Below are 25,635 nucleotides of genomic sequence, written 5' to 3'. Positions count from 1 at the left end.
GAATCTTCCCAGTTCAGGGATCGAACCCAGGTCTCTTGCATCTCCTGCATTGGTAGGTGGATTCTTTACCACTGAGCCACCAGGGAAGCCCCTGATGCAGACTTCCTTCATTTTAGGTCGCCCTTCACCCCCCTGCTCCTTCCTCTTCCTGTCCTATCTCTCATCCCCCCTTTTACTATAAAAGGGAAGGAATCTATTAGTGGTCATTCTTCTTGTGACTGACTGACTAGTGACATTTGGGTTAATATGTTGCTGTCAAGACATTCTGGGCTAGTCCTGCAATTTTAAAATACCTTAAAACTTTGTTTTTTGTTACAGGAACATAAAACCAATTGACTAGCAAGTGAGTTAATACCTTTGGGACCCCAGAAATCATCCTAAGCCTCTTAGGCTGGCTCTGAGAATAGACCTTTTAAAATTCTTTCAGAGGTGACTAGGATTGGAAGGGGCAAGTTAGAAGTGACCACATCTGCTGATTCCAAACCCGTGCCCCTCCTGGTTAGGGGCTAACCTCAGGGAGGGCTGAGATAGTGCTTCGGAAACTCCGTCTGGGATCAGCTGAGGCCAGAGATCCTTGTCTTCTGTACTGTCCTGAAGGAGGAGGAATGAACAGGAGGGCATTAAAAGAAAACAATCTCCTTTCCCCACAAGCTCTGAGAGAAAACCTCCTGCTCATCAGACCAAAAAATAATAATAATAATAAAGTGATAAACAACCATGCAAATTGTGAAATATGCTGGAACTCTTTGTTTTAAAACTTTTATCATTTTGATTTAGATGGAAATAGCGTCCCACGTTCAACAACCCAGGCAACCTTTTCCCTAATAACTGGGTTGCCCTACACACACCGTTCTGCTTTTTAAATATCTTCTCCTTGACACGGTTCCAGGTAGGGCCCCGGCCCAGCCCCCATCGTGCCTGAGCGCAGTTGTGTGTTCACCTTCAACTTAACCTTCCTCCTTTCTTCCCAAGTGACATGCGTGTGTATTTTCATTTTCTGACCCAGTTATGTAGGGGATAGTGAGTGAGAATTTCAAATGTAAGATTCTTTTTAAACCTCTCCCACCGTCTTCCAACCTGCCAAATAAAAAGCTCCAGTGTCCTGGGATGCACCTACGTGTCCTCTTGCTGTGTGATACAAGCTTGAAGAAAAAGAGCTGCATCCTTGGTCCTCTCTCATTAATAGAAGTTTTAGAAACACACGTGGCCCATTCCCTTTATAGGTGACCTTTTAGCCATTTCCTAACCATCCAAGTGAAGTCGATCTTGGGAAGCTATTAATGCTGTCTTCCCAGCTGGAATTTTTTTTTTAATAAATGCAAACAGACCAAAGAATGGATAAATAATAGAATTTGAGAATTCTGGCTACCAGAAGCTTTATATTCTGTGAGACAGTGTTCCCATCAACTATGTAAGGCTGATGCTTTTGTTTTAATAGTGGTGGATGCGGAGTACTGAGCCCAGTGGAGTTAGGGAACATGCCCAAGGTCATATAGCTAGTACTTGAGAAAGTATGATGCTTTCAACCCTGCTCTAGTTACTTAATGAGTATATATACCATAAATAAGGCTGGGGACCAAAACTAAGCTTCATTTCCAAGTAAATAAAGAAAAGGGAATTGAGGGGAAACAGAATGAATGAAACAGTAAGTGCAAACCATGCAGGCCAGTGCCTGGCACATGGTAGATTCTCAGTAAATGTTAGCAAGTATTGTTGCCCCAGTGTCAATTCTTTGAGGACTTTCTTTCAGGGAAAATATTAATGATGCATTATTTCTTGCTTTGCAAGATGTGAAGTTGTTGACTTATCGCTGCTGGGCTTGGCATGTCGAGCCCTGTTGCTGTTTATTAATGTGATGAGGTTACTCGTGGTGAGGGAGGGTCCCCGCTGCGCAGTGGCAGTAATTATCAGTGTTGCTGTGAGGCTGCAGGAACTGACTGCTAGAAAATGCTGGTTTCTTTTTTTCTTTCTTTTTTTTTAAAAAAGAAAAAATCCCATTACATAATTTAACAATCATTTTGTTCCATAGTGAGTTGAAAAGAACTTAGCAGCCTTCAGCTGGAGCTGAATGGAGAAGCAAATTATAGAAATCACTGACATTAGTGCCTGGCTAGAGCAGGATTGTTTCCCACTGAATATTTGAAAGTATTCTGTCCAATCTAATTTTGAAAGACTGGAGTCAGTGGGCTTCCACTGCTTTCCTTGGGAACTGTAATTACGTGGCCTAATAGAGCTCGACGCTGGGGCATTTTCTCCAGCGGGTGCAGGAGCAGTGGATGCACTTGTAGGAGGTATGGTCACTTGCTTTTCAAAATGGGATTTGGTAAAGGAACACAAACATGTTTTGCTCACTTGAGAAAATGTTCTTCTGTCTCTACCCAAGGAGAGAAGTTTCTTTGTTTCTTTGGTCCATCCTGCTGCTGTTGAAACACAATTTACATAAATAGAATTTTCTTTAACTTTGTATTTACAGAGAATCCCCCAAATACACAAAAGTGGACAAAACAGTATAATGTGCCCCAAACTAGCCCCAACAATCCTCAACCAATCATCAATCCTGCCCCATCTATACTCCCATCTACTTCCTCCCTTCTGTTATTTTGAAACAAATTTCATCATCTTTTTTTAAAAAAGAAGAAGTCTGGTAAAATACATATAGCGTGAAATTTGCCATTTTAATAATTTTAAAGTGTGTAACAGTGGGATTAAGTATACAATGTTGTGCAGCCATCACCCCTGTCTAGTTCCAAAACTTTCTTATCACCCCAGAAAGAACCTCTCTATCCCTTAGGCTGCAGCTCCCATTCTTTCCTCCCTGAAAAAACCACTAATCTGCTTTCATTCTCTGCGGATTTGCCAATTCTGGATATTTCATGTAAGTGGATTCATACAACGTATAGCTTTCTTCTTCTGGCTTCTTTCAGTTATTAATATCATGATGTTTTCAAGATTCATCCACATTGTATCATGCATCAATACTTCATTCCTTTTCATATCTGAATAACACTCTATTGTATGGATATACTACATTTTATTTATTCATCTGTGATGATGGACAGTTTGGTTATTTCCATGTTTTGTATATTGTTAACAGTGCTGCTTTGAGCATTCATATGCAAGTTTTTGTTTAAACACATGTTTTCAATTTTGAGGGGTAGGTATATACCTAGAAGTGAAATTGCTAGGTCATATGCTATTTCTTTTATACACACACACACACACACACACACACACACACATATATATATATATATATATGATATTTCTAACTTACTGAGGAATCATCTAACTGTTTGCCACAGTTTACATTCTCTCCAACCATGTAGGAGAGTTCTAATTTCTTCACATTCTTGCCAACACATTATTTTCTGTTATACTTTTTTTTCTGTTTAAATTATAGTCATCCTAAAGGGTGTGAAGTAGTATCTCATTGTGGTTTTGACTTGCATTTTCCTGAAGATTGTTGACGTTGAGCATCTTTTCATGTGATTGTTAGTCATTTGTATATCTTCTTTGGAGAAATGCCTGTTCAGGTGTTTCACCGCTTTTTCAATTGTGTTGTTTATATTTTTCTTGTTGAGTTGTAAGTGTTCTTTATATATTCTGGATAATAGACCCTTATTAGATATGTGATTTGCACATGTTTTGTCCATTCTATGAGTTGTCATTTCACCCTCTTGATAGTGTCTTTTGATGCACAAAATTTTTAATGTCGATGAAATCCAATTTCTCTCCTTTTATTTATTTTTGTTGTTGTTGTTTGTGCTTTTAGTGTCAAAGTTAAGAAACCATTGCTTAGTCCATGGTGGTGAAAATTTACCCCATGTTCTCTCCTAAGAGTTTTACAGTTCTAGTTCTTATATTTACATCATTGATTCATTCCAAGATAATTTTTATATGTGATATGAGGTAAGGATTCAACATTATTCTTTTACATGTGGATATCCAGTTGACCCAGCCTCATTTGTAGAAGAGACTATCATCATATCATTTTATCCTTAGTATTGATACTTCAGTATGCTTCTCTAAAATATAATTATTTTTTCACATAACCACAATACTATCATCATCCTTAAAAAACGTCAACCACATTTCCTTGATGTCAGCAAATATCTAGACTCTAGATTGTTCTAAAAATTTTCAACAGCTTTTAAAAAAAAAAATTAGTGTCCAGATAAGTTGCATTCATTGCAATTTGTTGGTAGACCTTTTTTAAATGTTATTAAACCTACAGATTTCCCTTCCATCTCTTCTTCTTTCGTTATATATATTTGTTGAAGCAAATGAGCCGTTTACCCTTTGGAGTTTTTTATCCTAGGTTTTGTTGATTGTATCCCCATCATGTAACATGTTTGTTCCTCAGTCCTCTTAATTTCCTGTAAATTGGTAACTGGAACTAGATGCTTGATCAGATTTAGTTTGGCCTTTTATTGTTTTGCTTTGTTTTAGGCACGATTACTCCTTAGGTGATGTTGTGTTACTCTAATCAAGAGATAAATCTTAGCTGGTTATTTTCTTTTTATGTTAGCAGCCATTGGTGCTTAAATCCACTAATTTATCAGAGGTTGTGAAATAGTGATATTCTAATTCCATTATGTCCTTTTCATTTATCAGATGAAATACTGTTTTTGTGAAGAGAAGTTTTAGCTCTTTTATTATGTAATCATGGTGGTAAAACTTGTAAAAGAAAGGCAGTGTAAATTCTTGATTTTTTTCCCCTTTATTTACCAGTTTCAATATAAGAAATTGGTTTTTCAGTTTCTTCAAACTGTGCCAATTACATTCTTTTTGAGGGCATGTTTTTATTAATGCATTTACTTAAGCATATTCAGTGTGTTTCAAGACTTTGCAGTTATTATTCTTTTTTAAAATTTATTTATTTATTTTAATTGGAGGCTAATTACTTTACAATATTGAGTTACACTGACATGAATCAGCCATGGGTGTACATGTGTTCCCCATCCTGAACCGCCCTCCCACCTCCCTCCCCACATCCCTCAGGGTCTCCCCAGTGCACCAGCCCTGAGCACCCTGTCTCATGCATCCAACCTGGACTGGCGATCTGTTTCACATATGATAACATACATGTTTCAAAGCTATTCATTCAACCATCCCACCCTCGCCTTCTCCCACAGAGTCCAAAAGTCTGTTCTTTACATCTGTGTCTCTTTCGCTGTCTCACATATAGGGTCACTGTTACCATCTTTCTAAATTCCATTTATAGGCGTTAGTATACTGCACTGGTGTTTTTTCTTTCTGACTTACTTCACTCTGTATAATAGGTTTCATTTTCAGCCACCTCATTAGAACTGATTCAAATGCATTCTTTTTAATGGCTGAGTAATATTCCATAGTGTATATGTACCACAGCTTCCTTATCCATTCGTCTGCTGATGGACATCTAGGTTGCTTCCATGTTCTGACAATTATAACCAGTGCTGCGATGAACATTGGGGTACACGTGTCTCTTTCAGATCTGGTTTCCTCAGTGTGTATGCCCAGGAGTGGGATTGCTGGGTCATATGGCAGTTCTGTTTCCAGTTTTTTAAGGAATCTCTACACTGTTTTCCATAGTGGCTGTACTAGTTTGCATTCCCACCAACAGTGTAAGAGGGTTCCCTTTTCTCCACACCCTCTCCAGCATTTATTGCTTGTAGACTTTTGGATAGCAGCCATCCTGACTGGTGTGTAATGGTACCTATTGTGGTTTTGATTTGCATTTCTCTGATAATGAGTGAAGTTGAGCATCTTTTCATGTGTTTGTTAGCCATCTGTATGTCTTCTTTGGAGAAATGTCTGTTTAGTTCTTTGTCCCATTTTTTGATTGGGTTGTTTATTTTTCTGGAATTGAGCTGTATGAGCTGCGTGTATATTTTTGAGATTAATTCTTTGTCAGTTGCTTCTGATTCTCAGATTATCCCATTTTGGCCAATGAGACCTCTTAAAGTTGACTCTTTGATCCTTTCTAGCATGATCTTACAGTCTTTGATAGCTTCCTGGCTCTCATATATGATAATTTTACAGCTTTTTTGGGGGGCTGAAGCATGCTCTTTTGTGGCACTTTTCAAATTTCTTTACAAGAGCCCCTGGTCGATCTGTGTACTTTCACCAGCTCTCTGGAGAAGAGTGGAGAGTTTTGTTACACTTTATAAAATCATAAGAAGACAAATCAGATTGACATTGGAAACTCATTCAGAAAACTAATTTTATGAGTTTTTAAAATAATTTTTTGCGTTTCACCTGGGCATTTAGAAAAAAAAGAGAACATTATTTCTGCCCAAAGATTTTTGCAGTCTGGTGGGTTATCTTTTAGGACCTGGTGACATGGTGCTGATTTTAGGAATGCACATTTGGACAAAGCCAAAACCATCAATGTGATTTCATTATGTCTCTATTTTAGTTCTGTTTCTAGCATCAAGTCAGAGACTGATTGCTAGTCATCCTAAACTATTTTCTTATAATTATGTTTAAAAGTACCTGATAAGGTGACTTTTGCTGAAGACTTTTGAAGAAGATGGAGAATGTATGGAAATGGATGTGTTTTTCTAAACCTAGAAAATGAATGTAAAAGCAAATGGATTGCTTTTTTTCTTCTAGTCTCTACTTCTCCATTAAGTAAGGGAGATGTTTATTTTCTGCCTATTTTATAAAGTTGCTGAGTACTGTAATGAGTTTATATTTATAGAGAACTTGGAGCTTTCTGGATGAAAGGTGCTAAATTAGGGCTTATTGTTTAGTGAATTTATCTGATATGTCCAGCCTCCTGGGAACATTTGCTGAAGTTAATTAAAAGCAGATCGTCCTCACTCTGACAGCTTACAGTGCCACTTACAAACCAATAGCATAAACAATGTGCACTTCTATTGTTCTGGCTTGGGATTGCCTAGACAACCACAGCTCTTTCAGAGAGGGGGATGAGCCTACTTTTGTAGGAGAGATGAGCTTGACCACTAAATAAAACCACAAGGATAGTCTCAATTCCATCTGAACCACCTAGCTGCCCTCATTTAAAACACAGAATATGGAGATTCTCCTCAATTTCCAATTTGGAAAATTAAAAATAATCTTTCCAGGACTTCCCTGGTGATCCAGTGCTTAAGATGTTACCTTCCAATGCAGGGGATGAGGGTTCGATCCCTGGTCAGGGAGCTAAGATCCCACATGTCTCAAGGCCAAAGAAATAAAGCATTAAAAAAAGAAGCAATATTTGTAACAAAATTCAGTAAAAACTCTAAAAATGGTCCACATTAAAAAAAATCTATCATTTGGGGAAAAAATAAAGATAAAAATTTGTTTTATATGTCATTTTATGATCACTTTTTCTTTGCAGGAATGGCATTCCAAAGCAACCAACTAGATACCTTATGCTTTCTTAACACAGTAGAAGTCTTGAAGTGTAATTATAATAATGGCCTATTTGCTTCCTTTGCCAGTTGGTGATGGAGTTTTGTGGTGCGGGCTCTGTCACTGACCTAATCAAGAACACAAAAGGTAACACGTTGAAGGAGGAGTGGATTGCATACATCTGCAGGGAGATCTTACGAGTAAGTGACAACATGGGAGATACCTTGGGAGGTGTTGACCTTTACACTGACCTTCCGCTAACTCACTCCATAATTCGTATCGGAAACCTCCTTAGAGCTTTATTCTAACAGTGATGGTGGCAGTGGTATGTGTTGTGGTCTGCTGTGACGAAGGGAGAGCCATTCTGAACAGGCTTCACAGGTGGCTCAGTGGTAAAGAATCTGCCTGACAATGCAGGAGACACAGGTTCGATCCCTGGGTCAGGAAGATCGCCTGGAGGAGACAATGCCAACCCACTTCAGTATTCTAGCTGGGAGAATCCCATGGACAGAGGAGCCTGGCAGGCTACAGTCCATAGGGTTGCAAAGAGTCAGATACAACTGAGCACATACACAACAAAAAAACTGAATAGGCATGTGCACTCTCATTTGAAGAGTTAGTTGGGTGATTTCCCTTAACCTGGGATTCATTTCCTATGGAGTTTCCAATTGGAAATCTGATTTTAGATTGCAGAGATAGTTTCCCACTTAGGAGATGGATTGTTTAAGGATATTTTGGTCACTTGTTTGAGTTTTCAACTTGTGAAAGTTTATAACTAATTTAAGGCTTGTATGACGTTAGCCATTTTAGTGCATAAAACCTAGTTTAACTGATTTTACCTTAAAAAGTTTCTTTGAAACAATCTCTAAAATCAGTCAGAACAGTTGGGCAAGAATGTGCCCATCTGCCCAGTTTTGCCCACAAATTCCAGAGTCAGGCAGTCTGGACAGCAGTGTCATATTTGCTGAGTTCACTTCAGGAAGAAGATAACTGGTCATATTTTAGTTTGTTTGGATCAGTTTAATTATCTCTTGCTATTAATAAGGAGGCTACTATATGTCCACTGAACATTCCTATACTAGATCTCCTTGACATTTATTTGTTCTGCCTTCTTAATATAAGGGAACAAAACATAAAACTATTTCATAAATTAGAACGCTTGATATTGTAATGATGTTATTTCTCCTCAGTCTGATCATTGGCATCATAAACTGCCTATTCAAATCCTTCTAGATACACTTGTGGATATACAAGCTGATTTTTAAAACATTATATGGAAATAACAAAAGGCCAAGAATAATCAAGGCAATTTTGAGGAACAAAGGTGAAAAATTTATGCTGCCAGTTTTCAGGACTTCTTATAAAGTTGCTAAGTAGTTAAGACAGGGTGGTATTGTCATAAGAATAGACAAATGGCCAAGGAAATATGACGGAGAGTCCATGAACAGACCCACTTCTTCTGGTCACCTGATTTACAACCAGAGCAGTGCTAAGTGCATGGGGAAAGTACAGAAAATTATAAATAAAAAATGACAACACTTGGGTATCCATTACCTTGAATTAGCAAGCATTGATATAGTATGACTTGCTTCAGTATGCCAATTTTAGATTCTTTTAAGTTACAGTGTATCTGAGAAACCACCTTAGAACAAGTCTGTTTTTAGAACTCATACCACATAAAAGCCAAAGTCGGGATAATTCATGGAAAAATGGAACACAATGAGGTTGAGGTGTCACTGAATAATTATTTCACATAATGAGCACAAAGTCACAAATATCATAAAGCACTAAAAATGACAGTGGTGAACATTAACAAAGGAAGTAAAAATTGCTGTTTTCTTTTTTTTCAATGTGAGACATTGGTTAAAGCTAATGGGAAATTTCTTGGCTGGTCTGAGTAATACTGTGCTTAATTAAAATTACATAATAGAAGATAACTTTTAAACTTTTAAATCCAAAAATTGCCTCCAAAAGTGGGGACTTCCGTTAAATCAGTTTTCTGTGCAGACGCTAGATGTTCCATGTACCAGCTGGCGAATACAGGTGATCCTGACTTTGTTCAGAGTGCTCTTAGCTGAAACATGTGCGTGTTGGAACCAGCCATATCATGGCTTGTGTGGTTCCTTGTTACCCGAGATCAAAGCTGATATGCAAATGTTTCATTTAGCACAGTACCGTGCATTGTAAGGGCTGCCTGTATATTTCCTTATACTGATCAGTTGCTTGCAGTTTAGAATAAATGAACATTGTGCTATATTTGAATTATGACCACATGAAAGATATGAATACAATAATGAAAGAATCTCTGGGTAAGTTTAAATTTTTTGGATTATTAACATCCAAAATATTTTTTTTTTGCATCTGGATTTATATTCCTATTAACCCTTCCCAACTCTCCATCACGCCAGGGGCTGAGTCACCTGCACCAGCATAAAGTGATTCATCGAGATATTAAAGGGCAAAATGTCTTGCTGACTGAAAATGCAGAAGTTAAACTAGGTAAGAACAGAATCCAGTGAGCCTAGGAATTACAGGAATTGGTAGGATTGTTTCAGCTGTTTTTCTTTTTAAAATAATGAATGTAAATGTATCACTGTGTATTTGGAGGGCATTGTACCTAGAATGGAAAGAAACATGTTTCTTCTCCTATTTAAAAAACATTTTTTAAAAGCACTTTTAGGAGTGAACTGGTATACAATATTATAAGCAGAACCATGTACTTAATCAATGTATAGAAATAATTGAGCTTATTTTTTAAGCAAAGAGCCTTTAGATTAGATGTGGCTGACCTTGAAATGGTTTCCTATTTCTTATAGTTTATGTTGTTGCTGCTATAACAGAACAATGATGACTTATTTTTCAATTGAAAATATCCACACACATTTAGAATAATGAATTTCCTGCTATATTCCCCTATATTTTAAGTGCTATTTACATCAATTTCATTATTACCTAGGGCACCTATACAAAATGGATGCTTGATAGTCTACTTTACACACATATTGATTATCCCACTTCCATCTGCCAGAGTTGTCAGTGAGGGAATCCTTTTCTCTGGTCCTTTCCATTAGAGCCCTTCCCACAAAAAATCTGGGATTTTCCAATAAGGTAGAGAATACCCACATGCATTTGACTGCTTGATGTATATAAGTAAGAGCATACATTGACAGATATCCTGTAAGATATGCAATTTGTCTTCTAGAAATGAATCACTGTCCATATGAATGTTTCTTTTCAAAGAGATTTAAATATCTCCTATGTTTATATCCCAAACATTCGCTCTTGCCTTTTTGTTAAAATATATAATTTCCTTTTTTTTTTTCTTAGTTAGAATTTGGGGCCAAGCTTTCATCTCATGAATATTCCCTTTTAAAACAAAAGCATACATTAGGTAGGGAAAACAGTTATGTATGTACTGACTACATAAGCTATCCTCAGAATGTTCACTCATCACTATTAACAGTTACTTGTGAGAGACTATTATGTTCCAGATCATGTACAAAATGTTTGAAGATAGATGATTTCACTTAAACATTATAGCAGCTCCATGTGACTTTCAGCATCCTCATTTTATGGATTAAGAAAATGAAGCTCCAGGAGATGTATCTACTAGGTCACATACAAATAAGTGTCAGAAATGAGATGCAAATTTAGGCAGTCTGACTTCGGAAACTTAGCTGATTACCACTTTTTTTCTTTGCATCCTCTAAATACTCTCCTTTATGGTCCAAGCTTGCCTTTTATTTAACACCTATTTTTTGTCTTCCATGGAGCCCTGATATAACCAGATATAACTCGTGTGCTTTTCTCATTGGTGCACTTTATCCGTTTATATTAATATATGCAGTTTAAACATATACATTCACTAGAGATTATCATGGCTTCCCTGGTGGCTCAGATGGTAAAGAATCTGCCTGCAATGCAGGAGACCTGGGTCGGGAAGATCCCCTGGAGAAGAGCATGGCTATCCATTCCAGTATTCTTGCCTGAAGAATTCCACAGACAGAGGAGCCTGGCAGGCTACAGTCCTTGGAGTCACAAAAAGTCAGACACAATAGAGCAACTAGCACACACACACACACACAGATTATCCTACTAAATTAAGTCAGACAGATATCATATGATATCACTTATGTGTGGAATATGAAAAAAAATGATGCAAATAAACTTATTTACAAAACAAATAGACTCACAGACATAGAAAATAAACATGGTTATCAAAAGGAAAAGGTGGGGGAGGGATAAATTAGGAGGTTGGGATTAGTATGTGCACACTGCTATATATAAAATAGATAATCAACAAGGACCTACTATATAACACAGGGAACTCTACTCAATACTCTGTAATAACCTATATGGGAAAAGAATCTGAAAAAGAATAGATCTATGTATCTGTATAACTGAATCACTTTGCTATACACCTGAAACTAACAGAACATTGTAAATCAACTATACTCCAATCTAAAATCATTGAATATATATATATTTAATTTAGCTGCCGTCACAGTAGTAAAAAGGAAGAAGCATTCTGAGTGCCCTCAAAAGATGAATGGGTAAACAAAATGTGGCACCTACAGACAATGGAATAATATTCAGTCTTAAAAAGGGACGACATTCTAATGCATGCTGCAACATGCATTAACCTTTGAGGACATTACATTAAGTAAAATAGGTTCGTCTCTAAAAGACTAATACCGCATGATTCCACTTATATGAGGTATCTATCTACAGTAGACAGATTCATAGAGACATAAAGTAGAATGGTGCTTTCAAGGCACCTGGGACAGGAGGGAGAAAGAGGAGTGCTTAATGGTTCAGCTGAGGAAGATGAAAAAGTTCTGGAGTCGGATGGTGGTTATGGTTGCACCGGAAACTGGATGTACTTAGTACCACAACACTGTTCACTATGAAGTGGTTAAAATGGTAATTTTATGTTGTATATTTTACCACAATAAAAAAATACTCATTCATTTTATCACCGTATAAGACCTTAGGCCACAGACTGTTCATTTGTCTCCCCTTAACTAGTGGACTTTGGAGTCAGTGCGCAGCTTGATCGAACAGTGGGCAGGAGGAATACCTTCATCGGAACACCCTACTGGATGGCTCCAGAAGTTATCGCCTGTGATGAAAACCCAGATGCCACGTATGATTTCAAGGTATGTCTTCTTACTTCTTCATTAAGTTTCCAGGCATGCCTAAACATCTCACCCTGAGACTTGTAGAGAATTTGCTCATGGCTTTGGGCTTGTGATTTGTATAATCCAAAGGGAAAACTAAAAGACATTTCTTGAGTTTATGACATTCAAGTGAGAATCTTTTTAACAAACTCACCCATCATATCTCATTGCCTATTTGTAAAAAAAAAAAAAATATATATATATATATATATATATATATATTTAAACCATTTTCTACATTCTTTTAACCTTCTCTTGCTTCTTACTAGAAAATAGATTTCTATTTTGGTTGTAGTTTAGATTTTTGGCAAAGCATATGTATTCTGAGAGCTTTTTATGTTAAAAGAAACCAAGACATGAGTTCATTTTCTTAGGTCATCTTTTTCTGGTTAAAAATAATTATATTTAGTCATTTTCACATAGTTCAAAGTTTAATTATTAGAGTTTCTTTTCAAAATGAGAGAGAATCAGATGGGATGTTGGTAGCTACTCTACAGTGTTTCTATAGTCTCTTGCCATGTTTGATAGAAATTTGATCTGTGGCTTGATATTTTGTATCATCAACTGGAAAATTGCTAGTAACTCAAAGCAGTGTTTAAGTGGAGAGGTGGAAGTTTTCTCCTTCTCCAAGAAGGCCTCCTCTTTTCCACAGGTGCATGGACTTTTCACCAAAGGACTTTAATGATTACTTGAAATACCCTCATCTTACAGATGTGGGAACTGCACAATGAATACCCAGTTAGTGGTCTTCTCACAGACTTGGTCCCCATATCTCCAAGCTCTCTGTTCAGAGTTTTTCCTAAATATTACCATGTTTCTCTATGATGCACTCCTACATAAATATATATAGGAGTATAAATATCCAATATATAAAATATAAATGTCCAATTTACCAACAAAACAGCCTCTGAAGAGTATATTTGAAGAATTCCTCTATTAAAGAACATTTTTAGTTCTCCACATATGGTGTTATTATTGAAATCAGGTCACAAAGATGCAAACATTGCAATGTCTTTGGGACCCAGTGTCTCAGGGCACTGACAAAATTATTTGCCTCTTTGGAGAAATGCAAGTTTGAAGGTCTAAAAGCAAAATAATCCTCTGTAAATTTCCTTCTTCTTTCACAGTTAGTCACTATAATAACCTGACAACAATCTGTCTGAACACAGCTGCCAAGTTAAAAATTAATCTCTTGCCAAAATAAATGTCATTTATTTAAACTGTTAATGATAAGCACATTTAAATAATTTAATTTGCAAATCCCTTCAGAGGAACCACTACAAAATATATGTCCCAGCCCAGATATGTGTACCATGATTGACTATAAGCAATTCTTCAACCTATAGTTATACTTAACAAGTGCTAACTGGTCTATATCTTGGCCACAGATATTTTAAATTGCTTTATAGCCTACCATAGAGAATCAGAGTGTTTCAAACATTTAACCTCATTTTAGCCTGTAAGTATTTCGTCTGCCTATAATATATATGGGACTTTTGTTCTATGGCATAAAATAGATCCCTGTGACTTAGCTATTTTTTAGAAGAGGACTCCTGTGATCAAGCCAAAGCTTGGAATTAAACTGATATCTTGAATCTCTTTCTTCAGGCTGTGGTTTATAGTGAGATTAAGGAATATAGCTTGGGGTCGATGAAAAATTTTTGAGCCTAATGCATAATCCTAGTGTGAACAAAGCCTGATGTATAACCGTAGGTGTGGACAAAGCCTGATGCTTAACCCTAGGTGTGGACACAACCTGATGTATGAATAACCACAGGGAGCATCGTGCTACACTGGGAGGTTTCAGAGGTGCTGGAAGGTCCTGAGACATTAGGAAATCAAAGATTAATTTCTCTGTCTTTTATTAAAAAATAAAGGATTGTGATGAGAGAACAAATTCAACCGTATCAGCCATTTTAGACCTTCAGTGCAACTTACTTTGTTTGGATTGTCATAAACGTAGGTTGTATAAGAGGAGGAAGAAATCATGGCAAGAATATGAGCTTCGCTGGCCACTTGTCATGAGTGAAAGAAGGAGCACAACAAAAGGGTGGATTAGGAAGACCAAGCAGAAAGGAAGATTTGGGGGTTCTTTGAAGATTCGTTCCAACCACTTGGCAGTTTTACTGTGAATCAGAGAAGAAGCTATACTTTACATAATCTTGCTACTTCTTTCTCAGCATCAGATCTTATCCTTTTTTTCTGTTCACTATTCTTAGGAACGTGGCCTGTCACCAGGAGACAGCTCAACAATACATTGACTTTCAAAACCATTTATTCATTCACTCAGTGTGTATTTATTCAATACTCACTATGCAAAAGGAGTTAGCCAAGCTCTACATGTATATGCAGTTTTTCACTAGAAAGTCCATTTGCGACCTTATCAAAGTTCAGTGGTTTGCTGCTGTGTTTGGCTGTCCATTTGACCCACTGTGTATCCTAGCTTCAGAGACTGACCTTAGCACTTCAGTCTCTCACGTGCTGTGGATACGTTCAGCCTAGAGGCTGAAAGTTTAGAATAAAAGATGAGTTGAAGGCCACTGGGCTTTGTTGGGTTTTCTTTCACAAAAGCCCTTTCTTTAAAATAAAGACAAAAAGCAAAGGAATATAGTTTGGTTTTATTATTTATTTCTTTTTTTAAAGATTTTTTAAATTTACTTTTGGCTGTACTGTGTCTTCGTTGCTATGCGGGCTTTTCTCTAGTTGCAACAAGCAGGGCTGGTCCCTAGTCGTGGTGCACAGGCTTCTCCTTGAGGTGGCTTCTCTTGTTGCGAAGCATGGGTTCTAGGGCACTCCACTTCAGTAGTTGCAGCTCCTGGGCTCTAGAGCACAGACTCAATAGTTGAGGTGCACAGGCTTATCTGTTCTGCAACATGTGGGATCGTCCTGGGGCAGGGATTGAACCTGTGTTTCCTGCATTGTCAGGCAGCTTCTTTACCATTGAGCCACCAGGGAAACCCCTGAGTATTATTTTATTTGCCTAATGTCTTTAGAAACTGCTGTGTTTTTTGTTTTTTTTTTAACTATAGCAATTCAATAAAATAGGAACTTCTATATAAGAAAATAAGCTCAAGAGCCCATGGCTTTTATTGCAGTCTGGTTTTGTCTGATATCTACCGGGCACAGTAAGCCACCGACTGAAAATAACCCCTATCCTAAGGAGGAGCGCCAGAATCTCATTTGCCTGGTGTTTTCACTTTCCCCTAGAGCCCTTCCTTTCTTGTTTTCAGAAAATCTGTCAAAACACTTCAAGCAAAAGGCAAGGTTTCATTTTCCTGATAAGTATGTGGGGCAATAATGAAAGCTTTCTCATTTAATAATAAGCATTCAAAAGACTTGGAATTAATAAAACTGTTCAAACTTCCTAGACTGTTTAAATTGTTATTTTTTTTTAACTTGAATTTCATTTCAGTTAGATGGGATTTGCGGAGTGTTTTGTAGTCCTATGTATTTGTTGCTTTAACTTCCTACTCACTAACGGAAGTTCTCTGTGGGCAAGAGCCCATTCAATAGTTGAATAAAGACGGGCACAGCTGTCCACAGGAGTGCTACCCAGCCGTCCGAACGATGAGATAGTGTATACGTTGAAGTTGGGCAGATTCCAAGATACAGTGTGAGGCCCACAAAGCAGCTTACAGTACACATCATAGTCTTGTTCGCCCCTACCCGATGGATGAATGGCATGTGGATGGAGAACTTAAACTTCTTTTTAACTTTTTATATTGAAGTATAACTGATTAACAGTGCTGTGATAGTTTCAGGTGGACGGCAAAGGGACTCAGCCATATATATACATGTATCCGTTCTCTCCCAAAATTCCCCTCCTATCCGGCATGCCACTTAACACGCAGCAGAGTTAAGTCCTGGGTGTTCATTGGAAGTACTGATGCTGAAGCTGAAACTCCAATACTTTGGCCACCTCATGCGAAGAGTTGACTCATTGGAAAAGACCCTGATGCTGGGAGGGATTGGGGGCAGGAGGAGAAGGGGACGACAAAGGATGAGATGGCTGGGTGGCATCACCGACTCGATGGGCATGAGTTTGAGTAAACTCCGGGAGTTTGTGTTGGACAGGGAGGCCTGGCGTGCTGCGATTCATGGGGTCACAAAGAGTCGGACACGACTGAGCGACTGAACTGAACTGAAAGTTCCGTGTGCTACACAGTAGGTCCTTGTTGGTTATTCATTATAAACAGAGCAGAATGTACATCTTAAACTTTTTATTTTATATATCTTTCTGTAACTGTTCTAGCTTTTTAAACCATAAACTGGTCATGCTTTTATAGTAACTTAGTCAAGTAAGAGAAGTATGGTGAAATGGTGTATCCCCTCAACCCCACCGCCCATCCACTGGCCTGATCTGTGCTAATGTCGGCTGTTATCCACCTAAACTCTGAGACTTTGCACACAGGTGCTGTAGACCCTTTAAAGACATAGATGTCTCCTGCAGGGTTTGGGTGAGTATTGAGCTCTGGCTGTAGAGCAAGTACTCATTCTCCTGTGTTACAGATAATTGGCTTTATTCAGACAGAATGAAAAGCACCCCTGAAGGTAAGAGGCTCAGCTGGAGAGAAAGTGAGCACTTGCCTAGTCAGGGAGCATCACCAAGGTGTATGCGATGTGCTTCATGAGAGGATGATCTTCACATAGCAGAGTGAGGTTTGCCTCTCACATGAGGCCTGACCTCTGTCTACTGAAATTTCAACAAAGCTCCCATCCCCATGTGGCAGGAAGAAAGGATGATACAGACACCAGTGTTACTATTACTGGCAGAGACAAACTTCTGTTCAACATATTCCTCGTGCTTCATGTTCACACCCACTTGTATAGGACTTTTTAGTCAGACATACTGCCCCCTCAACCAGGCTCTCAGTTGATCCCCAGGTGAAGAAAATAACCTGTTCTTCCAATATTTTCCCTATGGTCACATTACAAATGTAGATGAACAAGGAATTCTGGGGGAAGTGAGATTATGAATAACTACCTCTAAAGAAGGCTGAGCACCAAAGAATTGATGCCTTCAATTTGTGGTGCTGGAGAAGACTCTTGAGAGTCCCTTGGACAGCAAGGAGAACAAAGCAGCCAATCCTAAAGGGAATCAATCCTGAATGTTCATTGGAAGACTTGATGCTGAAGCTAAAGCTCCAATACTTTGGCCACCTGATGCAAAGAACTGACTCACCGAAAAAGACTCTGATGCTGGGAAAGATGGAAGGCAGGAGAAGAGGAGAGCAACAGAGGATGAGACAGTTGGATGGCATCACCCACTCAATGGACATGAGTTTGAGCAAACTCCAGGAGATAGTGAAGGCCAGGGAAGCCTGGTGTGCTAAAGTCCATGGGGTCATGAAGAATCAGACATGACTGAGCAACTGAACAACCTCTGCTTGAATGGCCTCAGTAACCCTGACCTCACCACCTTGGTTCTGTTTATATATAATATAGTGTATATGATGTAGGGCATGGCAGGCCTTTGAAGTTGGATAGGATTGGTTTAAAATGTAGACATCACTTCCTTGCACTGTATAACTTCAGGGAAGTTATTTAACCTTTCTGAGACTCTGTGGGAGTAACAATTGTATATTACAAGGCTATATTAGAATAAAGTGAACTGACATATATAAATGAATTAATTCAATACCTTTTGATAAGTAGTTAATGTATGGTAGTTAATATTCATGTTTATGTTTCATATGAAGGTACTGCCATTTGGAGACATTTTGACCTAAAAAAAAATCCCAGCAATATCATAGAATTTGAGCCACCTATTTGTACTATACACCTCTACTTTTCTTCTTACATTGAGCCAGGATCTGCTTCTCTGCAACTTATACCTCTAGATTAAGGTGCTGCCCTTGGGGGCCACATACAATAAATTCATTTTGCTTTTTCCAGGTGTAGCATTTCCAAAAAGAGAATAAGTTGCATGTTGAAAGACTGATTTCTGATCTTCATTTAAAAAAAAAAAGACTGATTTCTTGGTCTTGCAAACTTTGGTCTACTCTACTGCACCAATTGCACCTGTTATGAAGCTCTTGTTTGTGAACTCTAGACCACCCTGCTAGCCTCTGCTCAGGGGTGATGGTGTCAGGACTCAGTTAACCCCATTTCTGCTTGGCCATGTCGGTGGATCACAAGGCTGGAGGAGGAACACACCTTTTCCTGTTTGCTTCCTCTAAGCTTCCTGTTTCCTCCTGTAACATCCCAGAGACCTCTGTGAGTACCAGGGCTCCTTGTCACTCACAGGTTTGCTCGTTGAACTGCCAGTCAGTGATAATTGGCCCTCAGGATTTGTCTGTGTCAGTATTTGTTAAGTCCCCACGATGTGCACTGCCTTGTGTTAGGAACTTTGCATATACACCTTGTTTTTTAATTGTTACTATTTTTAATCTTTTTAAATTTATTTGGCTGCGTTGGGTCTTAGCTGTGGCACATGGATCTTTCGTTGCAGTGCACAGATCTCTAGTTGTGGCACATGGCCTCAGTCGCTGCAGCACGTGGACTTTGCTCTGAGGCATGTGGGATCTTCATTCCCCAGCCAGGGGCCAACGCATGCCCTGCACTGCAAGGCAGATTCCTAACCAGTGGACCACCAGAGACGTATCCTACATATCTTAACTGAATTCTCATATTAACCGTGCAAGATAGGTGTTCTATTTGTGCTACAAGTGAGGACATGGGTTCAGGGGGTCCAGGGGGGGTCACCCCAGGTCTGCTCGCTACACAACATGTGTTCTTTCTACCTCTCGGGACACACTGGGGCTCCTCTCCTGCCCGCCACCCCACCCCCCCACCTGTCTCTTCTTGTGTGGCTGGTCCAGCCTTCTGAAAGCCCTCTTCACTTGTGGAGCAGCCCAGCCCCAAGAGGAATGGCCGCTTGTTATGTTCAAGTTCCTTTGTGCCAGTTGGCCCCCCACCAGCCAGAAGTTGTGTGCCTGCCTCTGCCTTCTCGGAGGCACTAGAATTTGTCTCTGTTCTGTTGGTGATGCACACCGCACTGAGCTATTAATCACGCTGCTGGCCAGGCTGCACTGCACCTCTAGAATAATGAATGACCCAGCCCCTGCCAGGATGAGTCACACCACGGCCACGGAGGAAACTTATCTCTCCCAACTCTCTCCTCATCTTGTTTCTCCCTCTTCCCTCTCTCGTCCCCTGTGATCTGTCTTGCCAGTTGTAATTGGAACATTTTCTCCCATATTTAAGTTCTGAAGTATCTCTGGGACTTGCTAATATATCCAAAGGCTTAAACAAGGCCCGTCAAGGACGTTTATTGCTTTCTAGCATGGGCAGTTAAGCATAGCTTACAAGCGGCTCTGGGTATATATGGCCTGGAATATAAATGTTCCTTTCGGAATACAAGAGAATCCCAGAAAGGAAAAAAAAAAAGAAAATGATCCTAATAATGATATCAAATGAAGGCTTAAAGAAGAAATAATCTCTGGCCTGGTCACGTGACAGAGGATGCACCAGAGTTGGGATGTTATGATCTTTCGTTTGAAGGGGTTGTTTGGGGGTGTTGGGGAAAGCAGCCAGAGAGAGAATCTGAGATGCTGTGTACTGAATGAAGGAAACGTCAGTCTTTTCACTAACATCGCTCTTTCCACCTTCCTGCTTCTGGTGGAATAAAGGGAGGATCACCTAACAACTGGGACCTCTGTTTTTTCTTACTATGGAAATATGCTTCCTCAAATGATTGCTCTGTACATATGATCACTAAGAAATGTTTTTAGCTGTACTTACGTCTCTTGTGTCACCAGAAGTCTGGAGGAAGGCAGGTGAGTGTTGATTGATGTCTTCAAACATGGGCTCCCATCTTCCTGCCCTGTCGTCCTTAATTTGTTGACTTATTGCCTCGTGGTTGCAAGATGGATGCTGTAACCCCAGATGGCATGTTTGTATTCAAGACACTAAGAAGTGGGAAAGAGTTGTCAAGACACCAGCTGTATTTGTCATTTATTTCAGGAAAAGCGAAAGCTTTCCCAGAAGATGTTTGCCTGGGTCTCAGCAGCCAGAACTAGGTCACTTCCTTGACTGCCATCCTTAGCTGAGGGAAATCTGGATACCAAGTTTAGCTTTCCTATGCTCTGAAATGGAGACAGCAAGGGCAGTGCAGGTTGAAATGCTTGTTGGGTTAGCCAACAAACAGTACTGGCCACACCCAATTCGAGGGAAGCCATAGAAGGCTAAACTGGGTGGACAAAGGCAGTCTGACCTCACAGTAGAAGACAAGGAAATGATTAATTATTCTTGAGCCCACCGTGTGCCAGGTTTTGTGTTAGCAGCATACCTGCATACATGCATGTCACAATTTTCTGTTGTGTAGTGGAAAGCTGATCTCTGTGCGGTCTTCTGGATGCAGTTAAATTAGGAACCTGAACTTGAATCTGGGTCTGTCTGACTTATTCACACTGCCTCTTGGAAGTTGAGCACTGGTTTGGGATGTGCCTCACTGAATCTCAACACCTTCATCTGAGTCACTAGCACTTTAAGTTACCTGTAGACAAAGGAGGAATCTGAAGCAATTATTTTATGGGTCCCTAAAAAGTTTTTTAAAGTGAGTTATTAGGTTCTTACATTGTGATGACAGTGTTAAAAAAAGAACTAGCCTGGGAGGCAGGAGACCCAGCTCTGATTAAAACCTGGTGCTTAGTTGCTCTGTGATCTTAAGTCATTTTATCTCCTCTGTGAAATGAAAAGTTGGACTAAATGTTCTACAAAAGGTCTAAGGGACTTTCCTGGAGATCCAGTGGTTGAGACTCTGCATTCCCACTGCAGAGGGCAGAGGTTCCATCCCTGGTCGAGGAACTAAGATCCCACATGTTGTGTGAACAAAAACAAACAAACAAAACCATCCTTCTACAGAGGGTCTAGCCTTAAGACCCTTAGGTTTTGCTCCTTTCTCTCCTGTGTCTATTCACTCAACAAGTATTTATGAAGTGCCTACTATGTGCCAGGCACTGTTCTAATACTGTGTACCAGTCAACAAAGCAAAGATTCCCTGCCCTTGTGGACTTCATGATCCAAGTGTGTGTGTTGTGGGCAGGGGACACAAACAGTGAACAAAAAGCATAATAAATTAGTGATGAATCAATTACAGTTGTCAGAAGGTGATCAGTTCTCTGGGGAACAGAAGTGGGAAAGGGGGAGGAGTCTGGCCATGCTGGGAGAGAGGTTGGATGGTCCTCACTAAGAGCAGAGCATCTGAGCAAAGACTTTCGTGGAGGGGAGAGAGTCAGTCCACACATAATTGATTAGGTTCAGTGCTACAGGCAGAGGGAATATCTGGAGCAAAAACCCTAAGGTAGGAGTTTGCATGAGTTTTCTGAGCATCTTCTTCGCATGTCTGAAGACTAACCTGGAGCTTTTCTCATCCCAGTTCCATCACTTCCTTTCAGCTGTGTTGGCTTTCAAACCAGTTCAAGCTTCCTAGACTTGAAAGCCATTTAATTTGACTTTGCTATGGCAGGTGGGGACAGAGAGCCCAGCCACCGCCTTCGTATTTGCATCTCAGTTCTCACTGCACAAACACTCGCTTTCCCAAGATGCTGGCCAGGTGGTAGGAGAACCGCCTAGGCCTGGAGTCTTATCAGAACAGCCCAATCCATCCACCATCTCCAGGCTGTTTTTTCTGTTTTCTGTTGAATGCCTCCGTGCAGTAAGCGAGTCAGGGTTTTCATCATGTTCCCAGTGATTGTCTGCGTCAGTGAACCATCATGTTCTGGTACAAGAGAGCCGTGTGTTCATCTTTACAGTTGCTGCTCTTGAGCCAGCCTGTGATGGGTGGGCTGCGCTTTCCCCATTAGCTCCAAAACGAACCTCAGTGAGCAAGACCAGCAGCCTGCGGGAGGATTTAGCCACTTGCCAGGCTGTGCCACTCTTGTCTGTGTGTGTGTGTGTGTGTGTGTTCAGTGACACATTTGAATATACCTTGAAATGGAACAAAGAAAGGATGATAAAGTGATGTTCTATGCAGAGATGTTCTTGGAACCTGTGGCTAGTGGTTTTGTGCAGGTGCATTGTTATCCCCAAATGGACTGAGAACTTGTAACATTTATGTGGACGGGTTGATGGGCTCGTGAATTAAAGAATCCCTGCTTGGTCCTAGTGCGGGGTTAGGATGTGCCCCCAGCCACCTGCTCTAAGGTAGAGTCTAGATCCCCTTGAAAGCCCTGTCCAGGTTGTATGGGCCTCAGTTCAAATACTGAACAGGCCTGGGTGTCGCCCACGGGACATTGAGAAGTTTAGTGTAGGGAACGGCTCAGGGAAGAATTCATAGTTCTCTCCCAGTTGTATCTCCTTGACGTGTGACTTTGACATTTGCTTGGTGGGAGTAGCAAGGGAACTTAACTTTGATCTCTGAAATCTTGTGAGGTTACAGGTGAGAATTTGGAATGATGTACAAAATGCAACATATATTTAAAAGGAAAGGGAGTGTGAGAGTCTTCATCAGGATTGTGAACCATTGAACCAAGTGTACGTGTGTTTTCTTAGCAGTCTTTTTGGCATTTCCTGACTTGGTTTTCCCTTCTCTTGATATGCTTCCCTTCTATGTGCTATTTAGAAACAGTTGAGCGATGGGCACAGCGTAGGGGAGAAGCATATTGCTCAAGATTGCATAGGTTGAGGTGGAGGCGTTAGCCCAGAAAATTCTGATAAGAGCATGAAAGTTAATCTGACAATAAGAAAGATAATAAGGGTATAGGGTTTCTATTTTATATACGTGTCTACTTACCGGATAAAAATATATGGTAATATTGTTCATTCATTTAACAAATATATCGAGCACCCAGTACGGTGGCCAGCTCTATTCTAAGCACTGAGATACAGCAGTGAAGTGAAGTGAAGTGAAGTCGCTCAGTCGTGTCCGACTCTTTGTGACCCCATGGACTGTAGCCCACCGGGCTCCTCCATCCATGGGATTTTCCAGGTAAGAATACTGGAGTGGGTTTCCATATCCTTCTCCAGAGATACAGCAGTAGACAACACTAAACAAAAGCTTCCCCATCCTCATCTTGTTTGGTTAAATGATATGAATTGCTGGGCTTTTTTGTAGGTTAAAAACAAATGACTATAAATACTGTATGATCTAGCATCTACTATATGGTCCAGCCATTCCACTCTTAGGTCTTTACTTAAAAGAAACAAGAGCATACATCCATACAAAGGCTTGCACGTGAGTATTTGTAGCAGCTTTATTTTTCATGGCCTTGACTGGAAACAACTCAAATGTCCATCAACAAGTGAATGAATAAACATATTGTAGCATCTGTGTCGGTACAATGGAGCACTACTCGGCGGTAAGAAGGGCTGCAGTCCTAATACGCAAGGCAACGTGGATGGACCTTAAGTACATCATGTTAAGTGAAAGAAACCAGATTTCATTTTATACAAAACTTTAGAAGATACCAACTAATCCACAGTAACAAAAAGCAGATCAGTGGGTGCCTTGGAACAGGAACTGGGATAGGAGACAGAAGGGCAGGAAATGGAGACCACAAAGGGACAATGAGACCTTTTGGGGAGATGAATGTGTTTGCTGCTTTGCTGTGCTGATGGTTTCACAGGTGTCCTTGAACACCAAACCCTTTCAATTGGTACACTTTGAGTATGTGCATTAATTACTTGACAGTTTTATTTCAGTGAAGGTATTAAAAACAGTCAAGCAGCAGCAGTTTCTTGTGGTTCAATCAGTAGGGAAATTTTAGTGATGAATCAATATTTGAAACCTCCTATTTGTTTTTCGTTCATGTGTGGAGAACTCACCATGTGTCAGGCACCATGAAAGGTATTATCAGCGAGGAGCAAACAAGGCTGATTTTGATTGAAGCGCAGTCGGTTTGAAAAGAGATGGCTGGACAGCTCTCCCATCGGCAGTTCTGAAGCAGTTACCTGGTTTAGCCCAGTGATCCTTTATTGACTGCGTTTACCCATGCTTCTGCGCCTTCCTTGTTTTTCAGAGTGACTTGTGGTCTCTGGGAATCACCGCTATCGAGATGGCAGAAGGTGCTCCCCGTAAGTACCTTCCTCTGGGTGAAATCTGTTGCTGGCCTGCCCTGCAGGTGCGGATGCTTCCTTGCCAGTAGCTTTACTTCTGCTACACCGAGCCCTGCGTGGACTCAAGCTGGCATACTGAGAAAGCAGAGTCATCCAGATCAACCAGGAATCCATTCATTTCACAGTGGCATGAGGATTTGTATTTATGAGGGGAGACCAGAAAGGAGAGGAGAGCAGATTCTGAGAAGTCTTGTCTGTCTTATACACTCAGTGCATGGTCTGTTCTCCAACTGCTCTTCAGCTGTAGTCAAACTGAGACCAAGCCACAAAGAGTGTAAACGCCAGCATTTCAGAAATTCAAAGCTGATTTTCAGGCATGGGTTATGGGAACACTTGCACTCGGTTGCTCTCATTCCTATTAAAATACTAATGGTTAGGTTGTTAGGTTTCCCTGCTTATTTGAGACAGAGTGGGCAGGGCTCTGGCTGCCCAAAGAGCCTCTCCAGTTCCTGGGAATCTGGAGCACTGGCCCCACCGAGACCCTCCCCAGCTGTATGGTCATCATGAGCGTGTGCCTCCGAGACTCCATTCAGGAAGTGTAACTGACCAGGGATGCTGCCACGATGGCCCCTCCCAAGGGCCACTCCCCTCCCGTGACCGAGCGTGGCAGGGATATAAGGCAGACCATTTCCTGGAAGACAGGGGCTCCTTGGAGGGCAGCTTTCTCGCCTCAGTTTCCCTCCTTGATTTCCTTAGACTGCAGGACAGCCTAGCACCCTTCCACCTACTTTTTCTCCCTCTCACCTTCACTGCCATCAGACTTCATAGCAATCTGACAACTCTCCCAGCCTTCCCTGGCTCCTTCACGCCTTCCTTTCAGGCAGGAATTTCCTCCAGTGATATTTTCTCATGTTTAATATCACCTTAATGTCTTGCTTTTTGGAAGACCTGGACCAAAACAGGCCCCACGTTAGTATGACGGGTCATTGTGCTCATATGACTTTTTACCCTCAAGTTATCATGGTTTTCTTACTTCTCACTCCAGAATTAGTAGAATTCACCTGGAGCATGACTGGAGCGTTTGTTGACCACATGTCCCTTATCCACAGTGCTG

At 40.3% G+C, this 25,635-nt stretch overlaps 1 protein-coding gene across 8 annotated transcripts in view; it reads left to right on the top strand.

Moving 5' to 3' along the window:
- TNIK (TRAF2 and NCK interacting kinase) overlaps positions 1-25,635 on the top strand; it is a 393,297-nt gene that overhangs the window by 252,886 nt on the left and 114,776 nt on the right. For all 8 annotated transcript variants that reach the window (XM_043874417.1, XM_043874424.1, XM_043874420.1 and 5 more), the window contains 4 exons: positions 7,434-7,544; positions 9,753-9,843; positions 12,373-12,503; positions 24,485-24,539. In XM_043874417.1, the coding sequence (XP_043730352.1) occupies positions 7,434-7,544; positions 9,753-9,843; positions 12,373-12,503; positions 24,485-24,539 (388 nt within the window). The remainder of the gene's footprint in view (positions 1-7,433; positions 7,545-9,752; positions 9,844-12,372; positions 12,504-24,484; positions 24,540-25,635) is intronic.

Source organism: Cervus elaphus, chromosome 19 (assembly GCF_910594005.1).
Source record: "Cervus elaphus chromosome 19, mCerEla1.1, whole genome shotgun sequence".
Lineage (NCBI taxonomy): Eukaryota > Metazoa > Chordata > Mammalia > Artiodactyla > Cervidae > Cervus > Cervus elaphus.
The sequence above is the reverse complement of the archived record's forward strand: the minus strand, read 5'-3'. Positions and strand labels throughout refer to the sequence as shown.